Source organism: Bos taurus, chromosome 14, assembly GCF_002263795.3.
Source record: "Bos taurus isolate L1 Dominette 01449 registration number 42190680 breed Hereford chromosome 14, ARS-UCD2.0, whole genome shotgun sequence".
Classification (NCBI taxonomy): domain Eukaryota; kingdom Metazoa; phylum Chordata; class Mammalia; order Artiodactyla; family Bovidae; genus Bos; species Bos taurus.
This window is the reverse complement of record NC_037341.1, coordinates 1,607,413-1,632,485: the sequence shown is the minus strand read 5'-3', so window position 1 is coordinate 1,632,485 and position 25,073 is coordinate 1,607,413. Positions and strand designations below refer to the sequence as shown.

Genomic DNA, 25,073 nt, shown 5'->3' with positions numbered 1-25,073 from the left:
GAGTATGTTTCTCAAAGATCTGACAAGGTAAGCAGAGCCCAGAGCGAGCCACCAGAGCCCGAGGATCAGTGCTGGTCTAACCACTTCTTTTTCCTGTAAAGTGTCCTGGAGAGGAATAAGGTTTCTGACTTGGCTTGCTCTGGGGCTTTACCCTTGTGGCAAGCTTGCAATATGTGTTCAATATGTGTAGGCTGGAGAAGGTGGGAGTGCCCTTCTCACTGGTGGATCTGTGAGTGGTGAGCTCAGGACAAGAGCCCGCCACATACAACTCACTCATTCATTGATCACCAGCTGCAAAGACTCAGCTGCCTTCTGATCATGGGGACTCTACTGTGAGATTTCCCTATAAGAAGTCCTGGGCTTCTGGATGGTTTGAGAAAGTCTGTATCATTATGCAGACGAATCTCCATAATGAGATTGGCTGAGGGGGAGATGGGTTGCTTTTTCACCCAGCATCGTTCCCTTCAGGTTCATGCATGCTGTTGCCCGTATCACTGGTCTGCTCCTTTTTATTGCTGAGAGGTATTCCGTGACATGGATGGGCCACAGTCGGTTTAACCACTTGCCCCTCGAAGGACATCTGGGTTGTTCCCAGTCTGGGGCTGTTTTGAATGGAGCTGCAATAAACATGTATCCACAGGGTCTTCTTGTGAACATGTCTTCAGTGCTCTAGAGTACAGTGTAGGTCGTCTTGTGGTTGCGTGTTGAGTCCTAGAAAAAGCTGTCAGACTGTCTCCCCATTTCCCGCTATGGCGATGCCATGTTACCTTCTCGCCAGCAGTGTATGGATGATCCTGTTTCTATGCATCCTTATCAGCATTTGGTGCGGTCACTATTTTTTACCTTAGCCCCTTTGAAATGTGTATGGTGCTATGGCATTGTGACTTTAACTTGCATTTTCATAAAGGATAGTGATGTTGAACATCTTTTCATGTGCTTATTTCCCACCTACATCTGCTTATTGGTGACATGTCAGTTCATGTGTTCTAGCCCATTTTCAAATTGGATATTTTTTTAATTGTTGAGTTTTGAGAGTTCCTTAGAATTTTGGATGATATTTTGTTGGATATATGGCTTGCAAATATTTTCTCCATCTGTAGTTTCTCTTTTCATCTTCTTAACACAGACTTTAGCAGAACATGTTTTTAATTTTAATGAAGCCCACCTTATCAATCATTTCTTTTATGGACTGCTTTTGGTATCAACTCTAAGAACTCTTTGCCTAGTCCTGCTACTGCTAAGTCACTTCAGTCATGTCCGACTCTGTGCGACCCCATAGACGGCAGCCCACCAAGCTCCCCCGTCCCTGGGATTCTCCAGGCAACAACACTGGAGTGGGTTGCCATTTCCCTCTCCAATGCATGAGACTGAAAAGTGAAAGTGACGTCACTCAGTCATATCCAACTCTTAGCGACCCCATGGACTGCAGCCTACCAGGCTCCTCCATCCATGGGATTTTCCAGGCAAGAGTACTGGAGTGGGGTGCCATTGCCTTCTCCATTGCCTAGTCCTAGATGGTACCTTTTTCCATATCTTTTTAATGTTTATAGGACCTGTAGAAATGTCATCATTTTTATTCCCTACATTGATAATTTGTGTCTTCTCTTAGTCATAATCATTCTTTCTAGGGGTTTATCAGTTTTATTATTTTTTCAAAGAAATAACTTTTGATTTTTATTCTTTTGTGCATTTCTATTTTACTAGTCTGTTTCTACTTCTTTGGGGATTGCTATTCTTTTTCTAATTCTTGAAATATATACCCAGATCTCTGACTTTCAGATTTTCCCCATTAATATATGATTTCAGATCACAAATTTCTCTTTATAAGCATGGCTTTAGCACTATACCACAGATAATAATGTGTCAGACACATTGCAATTTAATATAAATATTTTCTAATTTCTATTATTTTTTTTTAGTCTTAGGCTATTCAAGAATGTATTGCTCAATTTCCAAATATTTGGGAGTATTTTAATTTTTGTTCTTAGTTTCTTATTTAATGTCACTATGGTAAAACACATACATACTCCAGATTTCAATCCATTGAAATTGTTGAGAATTGCTTTACACCCAAGCATATGGACAAATGTTTGGTGACTATTCCGTGTCCCTTGACAACATTGTTTATTTGTTGGATGTAATAATTCACATATGCTATGTGGAATTAAAGAAATCTCAGGAGAAGGCAATGGCAACCCACTCCAGTACTCTTGCCTGGAAAATCCCATGCATGGAGGAGGCTGGTGGGCTGCAGTCCATGGGGTCGCTAAGAGTCGGACATGTCTGAGCGACTTGACTTTCACTTTTCACTTTCATGCATTGGAGAAGGAAATGGCAACACACTCCAGTGTTCTTGCCTGGAGAATCCCAGGGACAGGGGACCTGGTGGGCTGCCGTCTATGGGGTCGCACAGAGTCGGACACAACTGAAGCGACTTAGCAGCAGCAGCAGCAGCAGCAGCTAAAGTTGTTGCTGGGACAGACCTGAAGTGGGGAGCTCTCCCCCTACATGCATAATCACTTACTTCAAGGGGAACAGACAAGGGGCCTACATCCCCACAGGAACTAACCTCTGCTTACTCTCCAGCAGAAAAGACACCTCTCCGCAGCATGCAACTCAGCCAGTCTGCAACAGCGGAACCAATGGGAAGCCTCCATCAACCATACCCTTAGTTCCTCCAATGGACTCTTCCGTGATCATCGCGGCCCCGCCCATCTCCTCCTTTTTCCTATAAAAGCAAGTTCTCCGTCCTTGTCCTGTGGGTTTGCTTACAGTCGGCACCAGATTGCTTGTCTGAAGTCGAAATTTCTGTTGCTGTTCCTGAGTAAACTTGCTTTTGCCAGTAAACTATCTGGCTGTTATATTATTGAAGTTGACAGTTACTAGGTCAAGACTGTTAGTCATGATGTGCAAATATTCTATAGCTTTATTAATGTCCTGCCTTGTTCTATTGATGCTTTTGAACTGTGATGTTGGAGGAGACTCTTGAGAGTCCTTTGGACAACAAGGAGAGCAAACCAGTCAACCCGAAAGGAAGTCAACCCTGAATATTCATTGGAAGGACTGATGCTGAAGCTGAAGCTCCAATACTTTGGCCTCCTGATGCGAAGAACTGACTCACTGGAAAAGACTCTGATGCTGGGAAAATTGACGGCAGGAGGAGAAGGGGATGACAGAGGATGAGATGGTTGGATGGAATCACGGACTCCGTGGACATGAGTTTGACAAGCTCCGGGAGATAGTGAAGGACAGGGATGCCTGGCGTGCTGCAGTCCATGGGATCACAGAGTCGGGCACGACTGAATGAATGAACTGAACTGAAATTGTTCTATCTTACACAGAGAAAAATGTACTGAAATCTACCAACTTGTCTTTTGCTTCTGTTGATGTTTGCTTTAAATTTTGTGGCTATGTTAATAGATGCTTATCCATTTAGAATCATTTCAGCCTCTCGGATTTACCCTTTGGTAATTACGAAAAGCTCTCCACTATAGTAATGCATGTTGTGTTGGAATCACCTTTGTCTGACATTAGATGCTCTACCACCCTTCCTTTGTTTACTGTTTGCAGCGTATGCCCGTGACTAGCTTCTGATCCAACATCTGCACCAGCCCAGGACGCTGCCCACCCTCCACCCCTACCCCCAACCGCCAAGTCTGGAGATTACACTGGAGCGTCCTGGTGCAGCCAAGCGGGGCTGGGCCGCTAGGGGCGCCAGAGGGAGCGGTGGGGCTGGTGCCGGGGGAGCACACACTCCTTCCGCGGTAATTCCGGTTGTGTTTGGCCTGTTCCGGGGTCTGCCGAGTTCGGGGCCTGAGGCCTTTGCGCAGGTTTGAGCGTTTCCGTCCGCAGTTGCTTAACGAGGCCGCGGTTGTGCTGGCCCGGAAGCCTCGGGCTCCACTCTCCCCGTGGAGGGGGGTCTCGTCAGCTCCGTGAGCTGGCCCGTTCCTTGGCGCTTCTGCATGTTAGCGGTTTCCTGAGGCCGGGCCGGCCGCTTGGTGTTACAGCACCTGGGAGCTGAGAATGTCTTTCCTACACGTAAACGGTGGGGGCGCGGGGGTCGGGGAGGCGGGGCATCTTTTGTGGAAATCTATAAAATGCAGATTTCATTGACCAAAAGTAAAGGTGTCTTTGGAACGCAGCGAGGCTCGTCTGTTGTGTTTACCGCCTCTCGGAGCACTGGCCCCGTGTATTGGTTTCTCGCTGACCCCTGTGCCGCTCCTGCCATAGGCAACTCTCTACACTATTGATATCATTGGGTTAACGATGTATGTAGTTCTTTATATGTAGTGACACCCCAAGACCTCATTATTACTGTTTCAATATTCATTTAGATTGACTCACATTTGCTGCTTTTCTTTTTTCTCTGCATTTCTGGGCTTACGTTTGAGATCATTTTTCTAGCTCTTTCGTGTGTGTGTGTGTGTGTGTGTGTGTGTGTGTGTGTGTGTGTGTGTGTGTGTGTGTGTGTGTGTGTGTGTGTGTGTGTGTGTATTTAGTGTGGTCCGCTGGGGATAAGTTCTTTGAGATTTTTGTTTCATTGAATTTGCTGTTAACCTTTGCGGACTTACCAAAAAATATTCACAACCTAAAAGTTGAGAGTTATATTTTATTCTGTGGGAAGTTTTAGGACTTTGCAGGAGAGAGCATCTCAAGTAACCCTGAGAGACCGCTGCGAGGGGATGCAGGGAGGAGTCAGGTTATTAGAAGTTTTGCAGCAAAGGGCAGTTAGTCTGAACATCAAAAGATTATTATTAATTAAAATAATTTTTTAAATATCCCAAATTAAGGAGTTTAGTGTTTTATTATGTATGGGAAGATGCAGGAGCCTGGGCTCACCGGAATCATTACTTTCATATGCATCTCAGCTGCCTGAGGCCAGTGCCCTGTGTCCACACCTTGAGCTTCCTCAGAGCTCACCAGCTCACCATGCACGATGGCTGCAGTCCCTGGTGGCTGGGGCGTCATTGGTTACTGATATGGCAGGAAATATTTCATTTCTCACCTTTGAATTTTGAGCAGTATTTTTGCTTCTAGATTGGTAGCTATTTTTTGCCAGTGTTTTGACGGTGTCATTGCATTGTCCCCTTTCATTGCTTACTTTCTGTTTTGGAACTCTTATTTTGTAGCTATTTTGTCTGGCTGCTCTTCAGATTTTCCTTTTATTCTTGGTGTTCATTAGTTTCACTACGATGTGCATAGATATGATTTTTCTTGATCCTACTTCAATTTTGTAAAGAGTTTCTTAAATCTATGGGGTGATATGTAATCAGTTTTGGGAAAGTTTTAGCTCCTGAATCTTGAAATGTTGTGTCTGACCCGTTCTCTTTCTTTTCCACTTAATGGATCCACATTGTCTCAGCTGCTGCTGTGTCACCAGAGGCTCCAAAGTTCTCAGAGTTAAAGCACTGACAGTCTCATCTGTGCATCTTAGGGTAGGCTGGGCCCAGAGGGTAGCTGTGCTTCTCATTCAGAACTGGGCTCAGCTGAGATGATTCAGCCATATGTGTCTCTCATCCTTCCACTACGAGGGTTATAATGAGCAGTTTCTCCTCATGATGGTACATTTGTGCATACATGCTAAGTTGCTCAGTCGTGTCCGACTTTTTGTGACCCCATGGACTGTAGCTGGCCAGGCTCCTCTGTCCATGGGATTCTCCAGGCAAGAATACTGGAGTGGGGTTGCCATGCCCTCCTCCAAGGAATCTTCCCAACCCAGGGATTGAACCCGCATCTCTTGTGTCTTCTGCACTGGCAGGCGGGTTCTTTACCACCCGTGCCACCTGGGAAGCCCCACTCATGATGGTGATAGAGGCATAAATAAGAAAGCAGACCTTAACAAATTAGAAGTTTGAGCCCCAAGTCAAGTCAAAGGAAATAAATCCAGCCTTTGGTTGATGGGGCTGCAAAGTTACATGGCAAAGTATTGGTTAAAAAATGGAGTCCACATTTACATCTGCATTCAAGCATGTTGGACCCTTCACCATGGCCCAGTTATCAAGCTCTTTCCATTCTTTAAAAGTGGTACAGTGTTCAGTCTGATGTTTTCTACCTACTGCTCTTCTCCATTACTGAAATCCCTATCTTTGCTTTTATTTCAAATGCTGCTAATTCAGCTCTTGGTCCTTTCTGTCATACTCTAGATTCTTATTTCATTAATTTTTGCCACTTCATTATTGTCTCATTACTATTTTTTAACTTTCAAAATGGAATGTGTAATTCCTTGATTTTCTGATGTTCTTCTATTATAAAAATTGAGGTTTTAAAATGCTTGTCAGTTTTCCCCCTGGAAGATGCTATAGCTTTATCCCGGTGTTCTGTTGTGTATCGTTTTGTTTTTTGTGGAGACTTTAACTGTCCAGTTCGCAGGACTTGACATTTTTCATTCGGGGTCTTGTTTTTCAGCAGAGCGCCTGCACTGACTGCTGGGTGCAGAGCTCAAGGCATGTTAATTGCGTTGTTCAGTGTTTTTACTCAACTTCTGCCCTCAGGTCTGTCTCTTGTTGGGAGAAGTGTGTCTAAATATTCCACTTTGTTGCTGGTTTTGTCCGTTTCTCCTTGTTCTAACACTTTTTACTTTATGTATTTTGGAGCACTTACATTAGATACACATAAATTTTAATTTGTTAAAAACCTTTTTCTGGTAAGTTGAACATTTTGTTATTTATGTCTGTTAGTGATTTTTGCCTTAAAGTCTGTTTGTTTAACATGGATAGTTTAAGCCTACTGTATCTTCTTCTGTCTTTTATGATGAATTTTTCTGTGGTCTTTTGTTTTGAGTATTTTTCTGGATTAAAACAAAAACTTCAATCTGATAGTCTGTCTCTGAGCTGGTGATTTGATTTATTGTGATTGTTAAGGCATACAGATGCATTTCTATCACCTATTATTTAGTACCTTTAAATTTCTTCTATCCATTTTCTCTCAAGTATTGGTTTCTTTTTTCTATTGCTAGGTAGAAGGTAGCAAACTCCATTTCTGTGACACTTTGGCATTGACCCTTTATGCCTATGGCCATCTCTGATTTCTCTGTGAACCACATAGAAACCAGAGAACATTTCATTGTTAATCATGCCTTTTCACACCATTTGTATCCAGTATGGCCTTATTTTCTTTAACCTTCCAAATGAGAAAATATTATTTTGGGGCTATCTTGTTAGTGTTATTTGGCTTTATCCACAATTGGGCTTCCCTGGTGGCTCAGCTGGTAAAGAATCTGCCTGCAATGCAGGAGACCTGGGTTGGAGACCTGGGTTCAATCCCTGGGATGGGAAGATCCCCTGGAGAAGGGAAAGGCTACCCACCCCAGTATTCTGGCCTGGAGAATTCCATGGACTGTATAGTCCCTGGGGTTGCAAAGAGTCAGACAGGACTGAGCGACTTTCACTTTACATGTCTTAGTCTGCTCCAGCTGCTACAACAAAACATCGTGAACTAGGGGGATTAAAGAGCAGACACTTGTTTCTCAGAGTTGTGTAGGCTGCACGTTCAAGATCGAGGTACCAGATGATTCATTTTCTGGCAAGAGCCCTCGTCCTGGCTTGCAGATGGTGGCCTTCTTGCCATGTCCTCACGTGGCAGAGAGAGAGAGAGAGCTCTCTGGAGTCTCATCTTCTAAGGATATTCATTCTTTTGTATCAAGGCCCAACCATTATGACCTCTTAGCCTTATTTACTTCCTTCCTCCACATACAGTCACACCAGGAATTAGGGCTTCAACACAGGAATTTGTGGGGATACAGTACAGTCCATGGCACCACATATTAACATGTTTTTTAAAAATTGGTTCTTTCTTGCATTCCGTCTTGCTGTCTGGGATTATTTTCACTCCTCTTAATGCTTTTGGGGGAGTTCCTTTAGTAATTACTAGTCAGTGGTAAACCATTTTATTTTTTACTTATTATAAACAGCCTTTTAGTATTCAAGGCCAAGTTACTTTTTGGCTGTTTTCTTTCAGCGCTTTGAAGTTGCCACTGCCTTGCCCTCTGCCTCCCAGAGCTGTGGCCTGCGCAGGATATAACTGCTGTTCGCTTCCAGATGCGTGTTTTCTCTCTGGAGGCTTTTGTAATTTTCTCTTGGTTTGCAGTCTGGACGTTTTGCTCTGAGTGTGTCTCGGAGCAGCGGGCCTGTTGTGATTGCTTGACCTGAATGCTGTTGCATCGCTTTTGGAAAATCGCCCATTGCTCTTTGTTTGAACACTGCCTGTGCTCTGCTTTCTCTGTCCTCTTCTGGAATCCTGCTTGTTTTCTGTATTAGCTTCTCTCTTATTCTTCATGTCTTCTAGTTTCGTCTCTGTATTTCCCATCTCTTTTAACCTCTTGGTTGCAGTGGAATCGTTTGTTCAGCTCAAATTCCAGTGTGTTGTCATCTCGTCATCTGTGTGCGATCTACTGTTTAATTTCTCCCTTGAGTTTGTATAAGGTTACAGAGGTTACATCACTCACTCCCAGCAGTTTCCTGATTTTTTGCCTAATATTTTTGACAGTCTGTCGTTCTTTTCCTCATCTTTTCTATGCTCTTTTATTTCTAAAAGCAAATTTATTTTGTATTACAGACCTGTGATTTCCAACGTTTGAAACTTTTGGTGATCCACTTCTGCTTACTTGTTGTTTCTTGTGTTCTTGTGTCTTTTGTGAATTTTGATTTTTAGCAGATATTTATTGAGATAATACCTCTGGGACTCTATGACTTCTGAGCTGAGTGAGTATTCCTTCAGAAAGGATTTTCCTTTGCTTTTGTAGGTATCACAGGGTGAAACTCATCCATTACCACTTAACATTTATCTTGTGGCTTAGGTTTATTGGAATAAACCAGTAGTGGAAATACAAGCCCCAAGTGATAATGACCGTATCTAATTCTGAGGAAAAACTTCTCTTCATACGTTTTTCTCCATGTGGAGCCAGTGCTGACATAGACAAGTTTCCTTGTGCAGAGAGAGTCTTTTCCCCTAGTTTAGTATTTAATTTAGAGCACATCCCCTCTGAAGTGCCTCATTTATGTCTTTTGCTTTCACTTCCTCTCTCATGGAAACCCAGTGCCTTGTCCGCTGCCCAACCTGAGGCTCACGGTGATAGAAAAAGAGCAAATATGCTGAAGCAGCTGCCAGCTTCACTCCTTGCTCACTGTATATGGTAAAGATTATTTTATTTCCTTTCCTTCCCCCCTTCTTTCCTTTCTTCCTCTTCTGAAATGTTCACATTAGGTTGGTGTACAGTTAAAAAGTATTCAGATTTTTTTTTTCATGCGACATTTTTAACTGGTCTGTAATAGGAGGGATTTTAGCTGACAGGGTTGTTGCTGAGAAGAAGCGTTTTTGCAGTCCTTCCTTCATGATGTGCCTGAGGCCCCACTGTCGAGGCTGACCATGTCTGACTAGCTGGGACGGTGCGTGGGCTCGTCACATCCTTGGATTATGTGAGAGCATTTGAATGCTTCGCCACAAAGTATGGTGTTTGAGCTTTCTGGTGGGTAACTTGTATTAAATTATTGACTTTTTCTGTTCCTAGGGGTCACAGCATTTTTAAAAGATCAATTAGTGAATGTTAATGATGCTGTGGTTATCATCCTTCTTGTTGGACATCATTTTCTAAGACTGAGTCATTCTTACATTTCTGGAGCAAACTGTACTTGGTCATAACCTGTTATTATTTTAATACAGCCAGTTAGGCAGTTTTTGGGTTTTGTTCACAAGTATGTTGGCCTCTAATGTTCCTTTCTTGTACTGTTTTTGTTTTGCTGTAGTTTCAGTTATGTGCTTGGCCTCTAAAAGGAGAGTTGGAAGGAGTGCTCCATGTGCTTGAGACAGACAACAGGTGGGTGTGCTCGTTCAGAGACGGAGGCTTTGGAGTGGAACTTGGGAGTCGCTCCGTGTGTCTCAGGAGACAGGTCCTTGGCTGGGTTTGAGGGGCAAGGTTTGAAGGCTGTACTCCCCAGCGCCTCCACGTGTCTTCTTGGGGCCCATCAAGTCCAGTAGTCCAAAGAACTGGCAGCTCATAAAGCTTCTGAAAGGCTAGAAAGCTGCCTTCTCCCTAGAAAGCTGCTTTCAATTAAAGTGGACCCTCAAATTCTCCATTTTGTTTGTTTTTAAAGCCTACATATAGGTGATAGTTTGGGCATGCATGTGTATCTTGTCACTTTGAACAAAAAATGCTGCCCCAGTCTCGTCCCCGCTAGAGCATGTGCTCTGCGCTGCTGCAGCGCTCACCAGGTGGAGCTTGCTCCCCCTCAACACAGCTCTGGGCTGCTGAGCACTGCGCTTTGTTTACACGAACAAGAAAGAAACACTTGCTACTCTTGCTGAGACCCCCTTGTTTGCAGTTTTCTGTCACTTGCATCACACTTGCTCTTAAAGAGCACAGTGGCCACCTTAGCAATGCCACTTAGAGTAACACGTTTCCTCCCCCTCACGTGAGCTCTCCCTCTCTCTGAATGAAGCTTTGACGTCTCCAGGGCACTGTAAGCCTCTTCCTCTCAGGCCCTTCTGTCAGCTCTGGCCAACATTCTGCTGTCTACCTCCATGTAGCCGTCCAGGCCTGGCCTGGCCCTGCTCACCTTGGTTTGCCCGCCTCTCTCCAGCTAAGTTTTGACAGATCGTTTGTTCCTCAGTTGCTCTCTTGAACCCAAGTGTAGTTCCCTCTTGCCCTTGTGACCTTGGATTGGTGAACACCTAGACCTCATAGAAAATGTTCATCACCCAGTTGTACCTGACTCCTTGTGACCCCATGGAGGGTAGCCCACCAGTCTCCTCTGTCCTTGAAATTTTCTAGGCAAGAATAGTGGAGTGTGTTGCCATTTCCTTCTCCAGGGCATCTTCTGGACCCAGGGATTGAACCCGGGTCTCCCAACTGAGCCACTAGAGGCCCTGCCATTTCAGCTCCTATTCTGGGACTGCTCCTGGGTCCTCTTGCCAGCAAGCTTTTCTGGGTCTCTGCATGGTCTCAGCCATGACCTTCTCTCTCTCTTGCCTTCAGGGCCTATTCCAAGCTGACATCATGCCCACCTCGTCTGTGCGCTCACTCTTTAGCAGACACCCCTGTCTTCAGCTTCACAGAGAATATGTGACTGTTTGGGAATGAATTCTTTCATTTCCTGGCTCCTTCCAACATGTGAGCTTTCTGTGCACTCCTACTTGTCCCTCTACTCGCTCACAGAAGTGTTTGCTCTCCTGCCGGGGTTGCAGCCTCTGCTTTGGATCCTGTTCCATTCTGTCTGCACCAGCTGGGCCCCCGTTGCCTGTCCTTCACTCAACTGGCTCCCTGCTCTTCACAGATAAAGATTCCCAAGTCTTTACATTCTTGGTGTGGCATCGATGTTGATCCGTGATCTGTTTTTTCTAAACACTGTCCTCTTAAAACTTCTTCCTTCCATAGTGACTTCTAGAAAGTGTATCTATCTGGTGACAGCATTTTCCCCAATTCACTTGAACTCCTCATCCTGCAATAATCTGATATCTCTCATCATTTAATCATTGAAAGTACTCTTCATCAGATCACCAAAGACCCACCAGATCCAAACCTAGGGAATTCTCCCTGTCCATGGGTCTTGATGTCCCAGTCATCTTACACTGCGCTAACCATCCTCCTGTGAAGAGATGCCAGTGTCCAGCTGCCATGGAAACTTTTGAATAGTTGACCTCTTGCATCTCTTGCCTGCCTTAACAAAAGGGATCCTACTTAAAGTCTTGTCCTAGGCTGAGAGTGGGGAGTCCTAGGAATGCCGCTTCTGGACAGGGCATGAGCAGGAAGGCGGGAGTGCAATGCCTACGCTAAAGGGACATGCACAGAGCAGGAGCCGAACAGAAACTGGAAACTGTCAGCTGTGGAGTCACTGGCCAACACTCGGGGGCCCTTCTGGTTCAGAGGCTCTAGATGTGACAGAGACAGCCCTGCTCCCTGCCTGCCCCACAGTACCCCCTTCTGGGGCCATTGAGACTCTCTGGAAGGTTTCCAGGATGCCCCAAACAGCATTCCCTGAGTCAGACTAGGTGAGGCGGGCCAGAGTATGGGAGGGAGGGGGAAGCAGGAGAGCTGCAGATGGGGCTGCACCCACCCTAGCACCCAGTCGGGGCCACAGGGGAGAGAGCATTTGTTTTGTGCAGAACTGTGGCTCAACTCTCTGGCTGTCTGTGCACGGCTACATCTCAAACAGAGACTGGACAAAGGCTGGAGCACCAGCAGCAGCGCTGCTGTGTGCCTGCCCAAGCTTCAGATGCTGGACAAACGCACGTGCAAGAATCTGTGAGTCCACACACCTATGCCGGTTGGTGGGGGAAATCCATGCTTACTCAACAGAATTTCTCCTCTTCTGTCTCTTGGAGTTTGGAAGCAAGAGCTGAAGGAGAGAAGCCAAGGGGCCTCCCCTGTCAGAAGAGGGCTGTAATCAGGAGGGGGTCCTACTACCCCACACTGAGCAGTATTTCTTTCACTCCAGAGACACCTTATGCCCAAATCATTCTGTCTCTCCCACTGACCCTGGGCCCCCCCAAAGGTCAGAAGTGTCTGAGGTCTACTCTTCATGGGTGGGCCTCAGGCCCTGCCCTCCATCAATACCAAGGCCCCCCAAGGTGAAGAGGAGTCAAGAGTGATTGTCAGCAATAAACAGTTACAAGGTTTGATTTCAAGGAGAAACAACGTGTAGACAAAATGGCTGTGGGGAAGGTTTGGCCTTGCGGTAATTCAGCCTGTGAGGTAGGGCCAAATGGACTCATTCTCCCCACCCCACGTCAAGGTCCCTGCAAAGTCAGACCACCATTGAGCTAATCGATGGAAAACAAATTTAATACAGCAAGTCCCAACCACCTGCAGCCAGTTGACCTCGTCACGGCAGCCTGAGGCCCAGGAGCGCAGAAGCCAGTGTCAGGAAAGGCATCAGCCCGGAGCTGCTGCCCCAGCCCTGCCCCTTGATGAACTTCAAGTAAGCATCTTCTGTGTTTTCTCTGATGATTGGTTTCTGGATGTTGCACAGGCTGGATGTACAGCACGCCAGGTACAGAAAGGGTGTGGGCTTTACGAGCACGAATGACCTGGCCATCTGTGAAAATGCCTCATTCATCCCACAGTTCAGTGCACACTGCTTGGAAATAAGGAAGAACCGTGGAAATACTCCTAGTGGGAAATAGGACAGAGAGATGGGGGTCTCATGAATTGAAAGCAGCAACGCCAACACCATTTCTGCCTGAAGTCTGCCCAACCCTGACCCTTCTATTGCCCCTTACCAGAGCCCCACTCAAAGAGGGCACCTGAAAGGGATTTGGGAGCCGTCACTGCAAAGGAAGAGGGTCAGGCCTTTCTGTTCAGAGCTGCTTTTGGGGGTGGCGTGGCATCAGATGCCACCATCTCTGACCTGTCTGCACATACCTGTCTGCACTTGAGCCTGGCAGTCTCCATTTGGGAACGCATAGGTTCCCTGGGCCTCAACTTCTCAAACATGGTTGCTCAAGCCTTTGTGACCACAGACGAGACACACGGGAGCAAGGGGCACCTGGCCATCCTGGCCACTGCCCAGGGCTTGGAGCTGGCCTCTCAAGGAGCCACTCCTGCGGCCTGGGTGTAACTGCTGTGACTGTGAGCCTACTGCCGGCACGGCCAGCACTGGGGGCATGACCTGTCTTCTGACTTCACCTCCTCCCATATTTCACTGCACAGTCATCTTTCCACACTAAGTTATCAAGTCCAGGTGAGGCTGCAGTGGGGCTTATGCCTCGACTGACTCAGTAGCCCACACGCTTCTTGGAACATGGAAGCCCCAGAAGTGGCTGATGAATGGAAAGTGAATTCTCCAGGCCAGACAAGGCCACTGTTGGGTCATGCCAGGGCCTTCAAAGTCACCCTCAGGAGAGAGTTCTTCATGAGGCCAGAAGTGCTTGGGGGAGTTACAGATGGCAGAGCAGCAGTCTCCAAATGTTTTAAAGCATGCATCCTCTTTTCAGGACATATTTTAAGCCCTGATTATGTACATCTTTTGTAAAAGCTATTCTTGGTCAGACATTGAAGTCATTAAGGCTCAACTGCTCACCTAGAAGTGAATGAAAACAACTCTCCTTTACTTTCTCCCTGCACCTCAGTATTTCAGTCTGGCCAGCGGTTGCTGCGTGCCACCCTGCATCGGCTCTGGGGTTACTTATGTAAGCTGAGTCTCCTCAATGGCCTGCTGGCACTCCTGGCTTCACAGGACTTTGCTCTTCAAATTTTAAAAAAGGATCATTTTTATGTTAGTTATTCTTTATTGAGGAAAACTCGACAGGCCCTAAGTCCTGAAAGCATTCTACTGACCTATGTGTGGAGCCCCACTGGGACCCAGGACACTTACTCACGGCGGCAGAGATACAGTATGTAGAGCCATTGTCACAGTTTTCTGGCCCTTGGCATTCAAAACTGTTCTCCTTCTCACAAACGTGACACCTCAGGACAGCATCTGAAAGGAGGAATAAAAAGAAAGCGGAATGTGGCAGCTCTCAGATCCCATCAGAGCAACACCTGCCATCCTCTCCTTCCTCTGAGTGAGGACAGAGCCCTGGGTCCATCCATCTTTCTGGCGCCTCACAGCCTCCCCTATCCTGCAAGCTCCTCCTCTCCTCTCTGGGCTTCTCTCGTGTGCCCACTGGATGTGTCTCACAGACCCACACCACACCCATAGCATGAACACAGGCGAGCGCAGAGCCTCAGCCCGGAGACATGCACTGTCATATGGAAACAGCCGAGTCCCTGCCTCCCCCAACCCCCACTCAGGACATGCCCACATCACCACACCTCACTGGCGCCTCACATTAGCTGCTCTAGAGAAAGAAGCCCCATGGCTGTGGAGTCTGCACCCATGCACCCTGTCCACCCACCTTCCTGGCTGACCCCACTGCCTCCAGTGCCTGGCTCCACACTCCTTGGCCTGAGACCCTGTGTCCTGCCTGACCCAGGAGCCGAGGTGGCCCACCATGGGGTCTGTGTCAGGGGAGGACTTGTTCCTAGGGAAGAAGCTGGTCACACTCCAGCAGCTCTCCATTTTCAGAGACAGCCCCAGGCGGCTTGAAGATGGCTGGTTCAGGCTTGGCCTCCAGCCCCACCATCCCCAGGAAGGCAGGGCCATGGCAGGGAGAGCTGGGTGCTGGGCAATAAAACCAGCCATCCCTGCCTGCCCTTGGGGACCGCACATCAAGAGGCTCCCCAACTATGTATCCATATCAGCTGACCACCCTCCTAAGGCTGTCTTGCCCACTGAATTCTCTGGGCTACACCTGCCTGGACCCACCTGGGGCCATGGCCACCCTGTGTCTGCACAGGCATTCCAGACCTCCTCCTCCCAGCCCAGGAGGCTCAGGGCCAGAACTGACCTTGTCTTCCAGACACGGTGAGATTGCTCGCCACCTGTGGCAGGCCCAAGACCAGAAGCAAAGCAAGGAGGGTTATCATTTCCAGTGATGCCTGGTCCTGGACATGAGGAACAAGCAGGGCCCCTTGGTCAGCTCTGACTCTGGAGTTAGATTTGACCCCTGTTGGTCTAGTACCATTCAGGGCCCTCCCCACTGGTCACCGGGGCAGACCCTCTCCTCATCCATGGGCCAGGGGCTGGGTGTGGCCTCTCAATGCTGATTGGGGGGGGCTGTCACCACCACCACCAAGTCCCCTCTGTCCCCATCACTCCCTGGAACTCTGCATTCATTCACCCATGCCCCAGCAAACTTGCTTGGCAAGTGTTCCTGCCGCAGCTCCCCCAAGGCAGTACCGGGTTTCCCCCACCCCTGATTTGAACTCCTGTTCTCTTAGGAGACACCATGGGGTACTCTCCCACCCAGCGCTACCGCCCTTCCTCTTCCCTCTTCATCTTCCTCTCCATCCATGGCCAGGTCTTCACTGGTGCAGCCTGACCCCAGGGTACAAGAAGGCTTGGCTACCCCTGCACCACCCAGCCCAGCCTCACTGCCCAGATCAGTGCTGAGGCTAGCCCTCTCTCTCACAAGGCCTGCCAGCCTTATGCCCTTACACACTTATATTGTTGATTGATTCTTTTTTGGTTTGTCTGGTTAGGAATTAGAAAGCCAAATGAGAACCTGTATTAACTCTAGCAACCACAAACACAACGACAGCAAGAAGAGAAAACCAGAAAGCTGAATTTGCAATGTCACCAGGTAAACAGAAATCCGAAGAGTAGCAAGCCCTAAAAAAGTGGAATGATATGCTGTGTTCCCAGATCAGAAGACTTACTGTTGCTAAGATGTCAGTTCTCCCTAAATTGATCTGTAGATTTAGCACAATCTCAAATTTCCCAGAGATATATTTTCAATGTAGAAATAATCAACTGGGATTCTAAAATTGAAGTAGAAAAGTGAAAGACCTAGAATAGCCAAAATAGTTTGGAAATAGAAGAGCCAAGGACTTATACTACTTGATTTTGAGACTTACTAGAAAGCTATGATAACCAAAGACAGCATGATGCTGCAGAAAGCTTAGACATACAGTCAGAAGAATGGAATAAAGAGTCGAGAAGTAGACCTACCCATGTGTGACTGACTGGTTTTAGACAAAGGTGACAAGCAAAAAAAATGCATTGAAGAAATGGCCTCTCCTGTGACAAATAATGCTGAGACCTTGGAACAAACAGATGCAAAACTGATGCCCCCAAATGCAAAAAAGAAAGACATAAACATGACTTTCCCTTTGAAAAGTGAAAAATGAAAGTGTTTGTCACTTAGTTGTGTCCAACTCTTTGTGATTCCCATGGACTGTAGCCTTCCAGGCTTCTCCATGAAATTCTCCAGGCAAGAATACTACAGTGGGTAGTCATTTCCTTCTCCAGGGGTCTTCCTGACCCAGGGTGGTGTCACCTGGGTATCTGAGGTTATTGATATTTCTCCCGGCAATCTTGATTCCAGTTTGTGCTTTATCCAGCCTGGCATTTCACATGATGTACTGTGCAAATAAGTTAAATAAGCAGGGTGACAATATACAGCCTTGACGTACTCCTTTCCCAATTTGGAACCAGTCTGTTGTTCCATGTCCAGTTCTAACTGTTGCTTCTTGACCTGCATACAGATTTCTCAAGAGGCAGGTCAGGTGGTCTAGTATTCCCACATCTTTAAGAATTTTCCAGAGTTTGTTGTGGTCCACACAGTCAAAGGTTTTGGCATAGTCAATTAAGCAAAAGTAAATATTTTTCTTTTGCTTTTTTGATGATCCAACAGATGTTGGATGTTGACGTTTTAGATAAGATGTATAAAGCATGAATCACACAAGTAAAACTGCTACAATTCATAGGGAGATAACGCTGATGCCTGTAGTTAACTTTGAAAGGAATCCAAAAGATAAAGTGAATAACGCATTGTTAGACAGATGGATAGACACATGGGAAAACTAGTAAAATGTTAAGGTGGACAAGGTGGTGGGCTTCCCAGGTGACGCAGTGGTAAAGAACTGCCTGCCAATGCAGGAGACACAAGAGACAAAGGTTCAATCCTGGCTTGGGAAGATCCCCTGGAGGAGGAAATAACAACCTACTCCAGTATTCTTGCCTGAAAAATTCCATGGACAGAGGAGCCTGGCAGGCTGCAGTCCATGGAATCACAAAGAGCAATGACTGAACAATTAACACTTTCACTTGCTTATACCGAACAGAGTTGGACACAACTGAACACACACACACACACACACACACACACACACACATCCTTGCACTCACTGTAAAATATTTCAACATTACTGCCTCAGATAATTTATATAAAATGCCAGGGATTTAAAATGTGCTCTACAGAGAATTCCCTGTTGGTAGTCATTAGGACTCCATGCTTTCACTGCCATGGGCCCACGTACAATTATTCATCAGGTAACTAAGATGCAGCCAGCCAGGTGGCATGGCCAATTTTTTTTTTTAATGTGTTCTACATTTTTTTAGCCCAGATTTAACCCATTATGAGAATTACGGCATAGGGCAGAAACTATTTGAACGAGAGTCTTAATTCACCTTCTCAGTTAAAAACTAAAGATCCAGAATTTGACTGCCTAACCCTGCGTGCAGAAATCTAAGGCTTCTGCAGCGTATAGGTTAAATGGGCTGGGAGTGATATTTAGAATGTTTTAACATTGCTAGTCACAGTCTTACAAGCTACAGTAACTTCTATGGGGGTAGAAAAAGGATTAAGAACATCATTAAATGAATGAGAATTAAAACAGGTGGCCTTTTGCATTGCTTCACTTGTCCCTGATATGGCAAAGACTGTCCAAGAAGAAAAACAGCTCATGGGAGACTTGGTCTATGAGGCCAACTTAGCTAACACCTCCCAATTCAGGCAAAAGTTGTATTCTTTGGAAATGGGACTCATCACACATTGAGTTTTCCCACAGAGGTGTTTGAATTTGCCAGCATATGTGAAAAATCGAGCGTGGTGGATCTCAAGAATGATAATGATATGACTTAGTGAGTTGCTACATTGATAACACCATGTGGATGAGTTCCCTCCAAGAAAAGTGTGATAAAGAACCTTATTTGGCGCCAACTGGAAAGAAATCATCTGAAAGAATCTCCGGAAAAAAGATCCTGGAGATTACTCAGGATCCTGGATTATTGTGACACCACCCCCTCCCGATTTTAGCTCCAGACATTACAAAAGATTGTAAAGGGCAAAGTTCAGTGGCATCCCATAACGTCATTTTCCTTTTCTTTTGGTACCACTAGCTTGGCGAAGAAAGTGATGACCTGGTTAAATCTCTGTGCTGGTCGTCCACTGATGGTGTTGACTAACAGAAAGCTAACAGAAATGTCATACCTGTGAATTGCTTTTAGCAGGAAATACCTGATCCTCCTAGGGGTGTGATTTAAATCAATGTGGACTCTGCAGGTGACGGGTATATGAGTTGGGCTGCGTCCAGCCTCAAGGTCGGAGATGCTGGGTGGGGTCCTGGTGGGACGTGGCTTTCAGTGGTGAAGATGCTGTGTGGGTTCCCACGTCACCCATCCCCAGAAGATGATGATGAATGGCCCAGGTGGTGGTGGAAAGGATACCCACAGGAAAGGCTGCCAGGTAGGTAGGGGAAGCCATGGGACCCCAGTAGAGGGATGCATGCTGTCAGAACGGATGGGGATGGTCACAGTTGCATCTGCCATCCCGGCTTCACGAGGGAAGGGCCAAACCACAGAATCTGCAGACACTGACCTGAGACTGAGTCCAAGTCTGAAGTTCTGGGTCCACCACCCTACCTCCTGCCTAGAACTTTTGGAATCTTCTAGCCACCTCCCATCTGTTCCTCCATCCAGCTGTACCCCGCCTGCCATCTCCTGCCCAGGTTTTCTAAACCACCGCCTCCCCCAACCCCCGCTCCCCGCCCCGCCACATTGTGCCCAGGCCTTTGGAACCTTCCCCAGCCCTGTGGTCTGTGAAGACCTTCGGGAACCTTCCACGTCTCTCTCCCCGCCAACCCTTCAGGGTCCTGCCCAGACCTTCTAGAAACGTCTCCTTGCACCTTGTCCTTCCCAGGCCTCCCTAACCTCACCTGAGACCCCATGTCCCGGAGGACCTTTTGGAGCCTTCTTCAGCCTCCCTATTCTGCGAAGACCTTCTGGAATCTTCCCAGATACTCACGTCCTGCCAAGAACTGTGGAAACTTCCCCACACCCGTGTCCCAGCCAGACTTTGGGATTTCCTCTTCCTCTGCCCCATCCCCAAACCGCCCCCAACCTTGTCTTGTCTAAACCTACTGGAACCTACCAGGACACGAACTCCAGTGGGAACCCACACGAAGCTGCAGGTGTGTGAGGAGAAGTCAATTAGGCTCCGCGACCAGACTCAACCCGGAAGTACTGAGCGGCGTCTCCCATCAGGCTTTGCGCAGCTTCCAGAAGGTTTCGCTGCGGTCGCAAGTGAGAGCGCCCCCAGGGGCAGTCTCGTCAGAGGTAGTCTCGTCTGGTGGAGGTAGATGCCCGAAAGTGTTAGAGGACACGGAGCGGGGAGATGGTTCCAGAAGCTCTGGGCAGGGGCAGAGGTGGCGGGGCAGGTTCATGCCGTGACATACCCCAGCATCACAAGTCTCCATGACTGACAGTACTAGCATTCCTTCTCTGTTACAATGAAACTGAGGGAGAATCATTACTCGAGAGAACCAGCAAATCCCTAAATTCTTGGTAACTAGTCCTAAACCAATTATACAGAAGAGAGGCCCCGGTGGAAACTGGGTAACAGTAAGGTCTAAAGGATTGTGAGGTGATCGCAAGTTAAAAGTGCAGGGAAAGGAGCGGAAAAGGTGCTTAGTGAAAATATATCACGTTACAGGCATCTCGTAGAAGAGAGAACAGGGTGAAAATTTTCTCAGCTGCCATTCAGGAAGTTAGATAAGCATAGATTACCTACCCAAAGAAATGAAGGAAATACAAAGAGGAGAGGAGAAATGAATAGGAGGTAAACACACAAAGCCAAAGTTGATTATCTGGAGGCATTCAAAGTATTGGTGAAACAGAAGAGACAACAAAGAAAAATACTCATTCCCAATATCAGAAATGGAAAGGGAGGCATCGATCAGCTGTTACTGATCTTATAAAGAAAATGAGTGGCTGCGATGAGTAGGCTTCCTGTGATAAACGTCACATTCCTGATGAAATGAACTAAAACCTGAAGGACACTGGGAACCAGAGGTGACTCACAATGCAAGTGTAGGCTGAAATTATCAGACTCTTTTGGAAAAACTAGGTACCAGGTCTTCTATCGAAGTTAAATCCTTGAAACAATAGAAGGATAACCAAGCTTATGAATGCTAAGTCCCAAAAGAGTAAAGATAAATCTACAAATTCAATGCAATTTCAGTAAGAGTCTAAACAGGTGCTGTGTGTGTGTGTGTGTTTGTGTGTGTGTCCGTTTGTGCGTGTGCGTGAAGTTGATTCCAAATATTCAGATGTTTCAGAAACGGAAAGGGCTAGGAGTAGCCAAGGCAATATACTGGGAGAAGAAAAGTACTGGAGGACTTGAGCTCCCAACTGCCAAGATATTTATATTTTCTCACTTATTGAGAGAGTATGGTGTTGGCTCAGGGTTGAAAAACAGACCAATAGAGGAGAAAGCAAAGTCAGAAAGCACAAATATCCAATTACAGGCTTTCTGATGAGGCTTCCCCTGCCTTGGCATGGGGAAACGTTCTTGTGTGCCTTGACGAATGGTGAATAGATGAGATATTATACACGGGTACCACACAAAAGAAGCAGCTCAGGACATTTGTGGATCTCAATGAATCCTCAGAAAGGAAAAAGGAAAATGTACAATGCTATCCTGGTGTCCGTTGGAAAATTAAGCATATACAAAATTGAAAAAAAATATTGCTGGTCACATAAGAAAAAGTGATACATGACAATATGTAAAAACTCACAACATCTGCTGTTCTACTGACAAGACAGTGCAAACCCAGGAGAAAGCATGTAGCCCTTATCTCCTTAACTGGTATTCAGGATATAGAACTTCTTCCTAGCAACTGGTAACTAAAATAGCAGATCATCCAATAGAAATTTGAGAGAAAGGCATAAAGGCAGTTTACCAGATAGGAAATTTGTGAGGGTACTGAATATAAGAGAAGTGGCTGAACACAATTTCTCTTGGAGCAAATGATGACCCCAACAGGGATGATTAAACATTCAAAGACAACCACACCATGTGTTGGTGAGATTTTGAAGTGTGTGGGCTCCTGAGGAGTACAAATAGGTATAATCAGTTGAAATGTCTCCCACAGCCTCTGCCAAAGCAATACTTAAGCATATCTGAGCCCCCAGATTACCACTCCTGGGCACTCAGCTCCTGAAATGCTCGCATGGCCACACCTCAAGACAAGGACAAGCACGTTCACCGCAGCACTACTTGGTGTAAATTACAACCAGAACCAGCCTTAAAGTCCGCCAATAATGCCCAACAATAAACTGTCTTCATCAGAGCATACAACTGTGAGAATGAAGAACATACAACCATACACAAAGACAGGGACTCATATCACAAACATCAGTAGAGAAGAGAAGGCAGCAACAAAAACTCACAAAGCAGGATTTCATTGTTAGTGGTTCAAAAGCAGACAAACTCACATATAGGCTCAGGAACCCAGCCCCTTTCTTCTTAGAGTTGCACGGGTCTACTTCTACTGCCTGAATAGAGGGATGTGGGGAGGAATTTGGGGCTCTCCACCCAGTTCAGTTTCCTGAGATGGATTCTGGTAGGGGCTTATGTACATTTGGTGAAAATCCGTAAAGCTGTCCACATAGTGTTATGCACTTTGTGTAGAATGTTGAATTTTAAAGGCCCCTCTTTTGAACAAGGGGGAGGGGAAAGTTCTGGGAGGTGACTGAAGCCCAGGGCATCCATCTCACCCTGGAAATGGGAATAGTGACTGTAGCATGCACCTTCTGGGAAAGCTGCCAGGGGAGGGTGAGACAACTCGTGACCCCAAACTATGGATCGCACAAGCGCAGGGAGGGCTCCAGCTGTGTGGCTGCTGGGTCCCTGGGAGAGTGGGGAACCCACAATCACGCTCCTGTCACAGATTTTCCCCACCCTTGGAGCTCATGTTCCTGGAGGAAAGAAGGATGTGGGCCCCTAGCACAGACCCCATGGAGTGGGGCAGGGACCTCTCACCCTTCTGACTGAGAAGGGGCTTGCCGGCCACCCTCCCACTCCCTGCCAGTGACCCTGTGTTCTGGGTTCTCTGCTCCTCAGCTGGATCAGCCAGGCCAGACTGACAGGGCCTTGGCCACATTACTGCCGTGGCTGCCAGTGTGCCAGTGCACTCTCTGAAGTGCCCCCCGTGGGACTGCAAGCCCCCATTGGAAGAGATCTTTGTTGGCTTTGCAGAGTTTAGGTCGCAATCAAGCAGAGTAGGCGCGGTGGTCCCCAGGGTGCGGAGTGTAGCCAAAGCTTGCTGACTCTAGATCGAGCCTTTGTCTGCCACTGGTCTAGTGCCTCAGATTCCGTGTGCTCATTGCACAGTCCGTCCTCAGTCTCTGGCCGGTAACTGAAGCCCTGCTTCAAGCTGCTGCAGGTCAAGGCCGCCTGAGATTACCACTGCAAGATACACTGACTTCTCACCCCGTTTAGAAATAAAACACATGACAAGTACAGCCCGAAGTTGAAGAGGTAATAGAATGAGATGTGGAAATGGCTCTGTTCGTATCAGCTCGTGTGAACTTCAACGTGGAAAAATGCGTGAGAGCTAAAGGAGGATGGAGATTTTGCATTCAGAAGGGATTTTGAAACTCAGAGTACCTTTCCTAACTGGATTAAGCAAGAAAAGAGTCGTTTCTGTTGTTTGCAAATTAAGAACACAATTCTAGATGTCAATGCCCTCCCTACTTCCCACCCTCATCATTCCCAGTAGAAAATAGAAAATATTTGGGAAATGTGATAAGAAAAGTATTACAGAACAAAACCAGACGTGGCAGGATAAGAACGTATACAATCACACAGAAACGCTATAGACCAGGGTTCTCATTTTCCAACTCCAAAAACCCGGAAAGTGACAGCAAATTCAACCCAAAACGAAGGGCCTAAAACAGAAACAGCAGAGAATGGAATGGGGACGCATTGCTATGTGTCAGGTGGAGGTTCCTGTACCCAGGGGTGGGGCTGGTAGATGGATTGGGGAAGCCGAGGGACCCCATGGGTGGGGGTGCTTTGGGGCTCGGCTGGCAGAGTTGTGTCAGCGGGATTCTGCAACCTTGTTCTAGGGGAGCAGGGTCAAATGCCAGGATCTGTCAACACTGATCTGAGGCCAAGTCTGGGGCTCTAGCCCCCCACCACCCTTGACCTGCCCAACTTTCTAGAACATTCGACACTCGCCATGTTCTGCCCAGAACTTCGGGGACCTACCCCCTCCCCAAGCCCCTGACTCACTCCCCCCAACCCCTTCCATCCTCTTGTCCAGACCATCTATAATATTTTGTCTCCTTTTTCTGCCCAGATCTTCTGGAAGTTTCCCCATGGCAACCATATCTTGCCCCATATTCTGGAACCTTCCCAGTTGTGTTTGCTCAAGATTACTGACCTTCCCTGTGGCCTTGGCTTCTGCTTAGACCTTCTGGGACATTTGCCACCACACCCTTCCACCCCTACTCCCCTGGGTCCTGCCTGGCCTTCTGAAACCTTCTCCAGGGTCTGTGTTCCTTGAAGACCTTCTGGAGCCTTCCTTGAGACGCATCCTGCCAAGAACTCTGGATCCTTCCTGTAGTCCCATATCCTTCCCAGACTTTAGAACTTCCTACCCCCACCTCCCGCCCTGTGTCTTGCCCAGACCTCTTGGAAATTTGCCTGCCCTTGTGTCCTGCCCAGACCTTCTGGACATGCAAGCCTTCACCGAGCCCTAGAACCTTGGCATTAACTCCACGTCCTCAGCAGACCTGCTTTCCAATTTTCCTTCACAGTAATCATCACGGGATCTTTCCACTCTTCAGCTTCTCAACCTATTTGAAACTGTTTTCTCTGGTGCATATAAGTGTCTAGTTCAGTCCAGATACAAAGTGTATTACAATGCTGCAAACTTCTGATGTGTGTTTCATTCATTTAATATTGTCTTGCTAGCCAGTCCTTCTGTTTTTGGTCATCCTCCTTTTCGTGTGTCCTGCAGTAATTCTGTCCATCATCGTTAGAAATTCAATTGTGTGACTGTAAGCAAAGGGGACATATTCTGTCTGTTCATATTGAGCTAAGTGTGTGAATGAAAGGTAAACCTTCGATTATGTCACTCATACAATTCAATTGGGTAAATGTCCCCCTTTGTAAGAATTGGAGTTGATGTATGATACCACTTAAGTTACAGGTGTAGGATATAGTGACTGAAAGTTTTTAAATGCATAGTCCGTTCATGGTTACCGTAAAATATTGGCTCCATCTCCCGTCCTGTACAACATATGTCCCTGTGGCTTCCTGTATACAGAAGAGTCCCCCACCTCTATACTGCCCCTCTCCTTCCCTCTCCCCACTGGTAAGCACTAGTTTGTTCTCTGTATCTGTGAGTTGGTTCTTTTTTGTTGTAGTCGCAAGTTTGTTTTATTTTTCAGCTTCTGCGTATGAGTGATAACATAACAGTGTTTGTCTTCTTCTGTATGACTTCCCTCTCTAGCACAGTGGCCTCCAAG

At 46.8% G+C, this 25,073-nt stretch overlaps 1 protein-coding gene and 1 long non-coding RNA gene across 2 annotated transcripts; one reads left to right on the top strand and one right to left on the bottom strand.

Annotated features, from left to right (window-relative positions):
- The first annotated feature begins 2,529 nt into the window (after positions 1–2,529).
- On the top strand, positions 2,530–18,151 carry LOC112449590 (uncharacterized). Its single transcript, XR_003038176.2, has 2 exons — positions 2,530–9,130; positions 9,741–18,151. It is a non-coding gene; the product is annotated as an uncharacterized lncRNA (long non-coding RNA).
- LY6K (lymphocyte antigen 6 family member K) lies at positions 12,755–19,827 on the bottom strand. The gene is made up of 5 exons (XM_059874389.1): positions 19,687–19,827; positions 18,748–18,879; positions 15,322–15,418; positions 14,307–14,411; positions 12,755–13,102 (listed from the first exon to the last, which is right to left on the bottom strand). Exons 3-5 carry the CDS (start codon positions 15,398–15,400, stop codon positions 12,816–12,818), a joined length of 471 nt encoding a protein of 156 aa, XP_059730372.1. The 5' UTR covers positions 15,401–15,418; positions 18,748–18,879; positions 19,687–19,827; the 3' UTR covers positions 12,755–12,815.
- Positions 19,828–25,073: the final 5,246 nt, after the last annotated feature.

Excerpts from the sequence above, each read along its gene's own strand:
- LY6K (XM_059874389.1), bottom strand. The coding sequence starts at position 15,400 with ATGATAACCCTCCTTGCTTTGCTTCTGGTCTTGGGCCTGCCACAGGTG. Across the intron at positions 14,412-15,321 it reads CACCGTGTCTGGAAGACAAG|ATGCTGTCCTGAGGTGTCAC; the intron begins GTCAGTTCTGGC and ends TCCTCCTTTCAG. Across the intron at positions 13,103-14,306 it reads CTGTATCTCTGCCGCCGTGA|GAGTATTTCCACGGTTCTTC; the intron begins GTAAGTGTCCTG and ends ATTTCCCACTAG.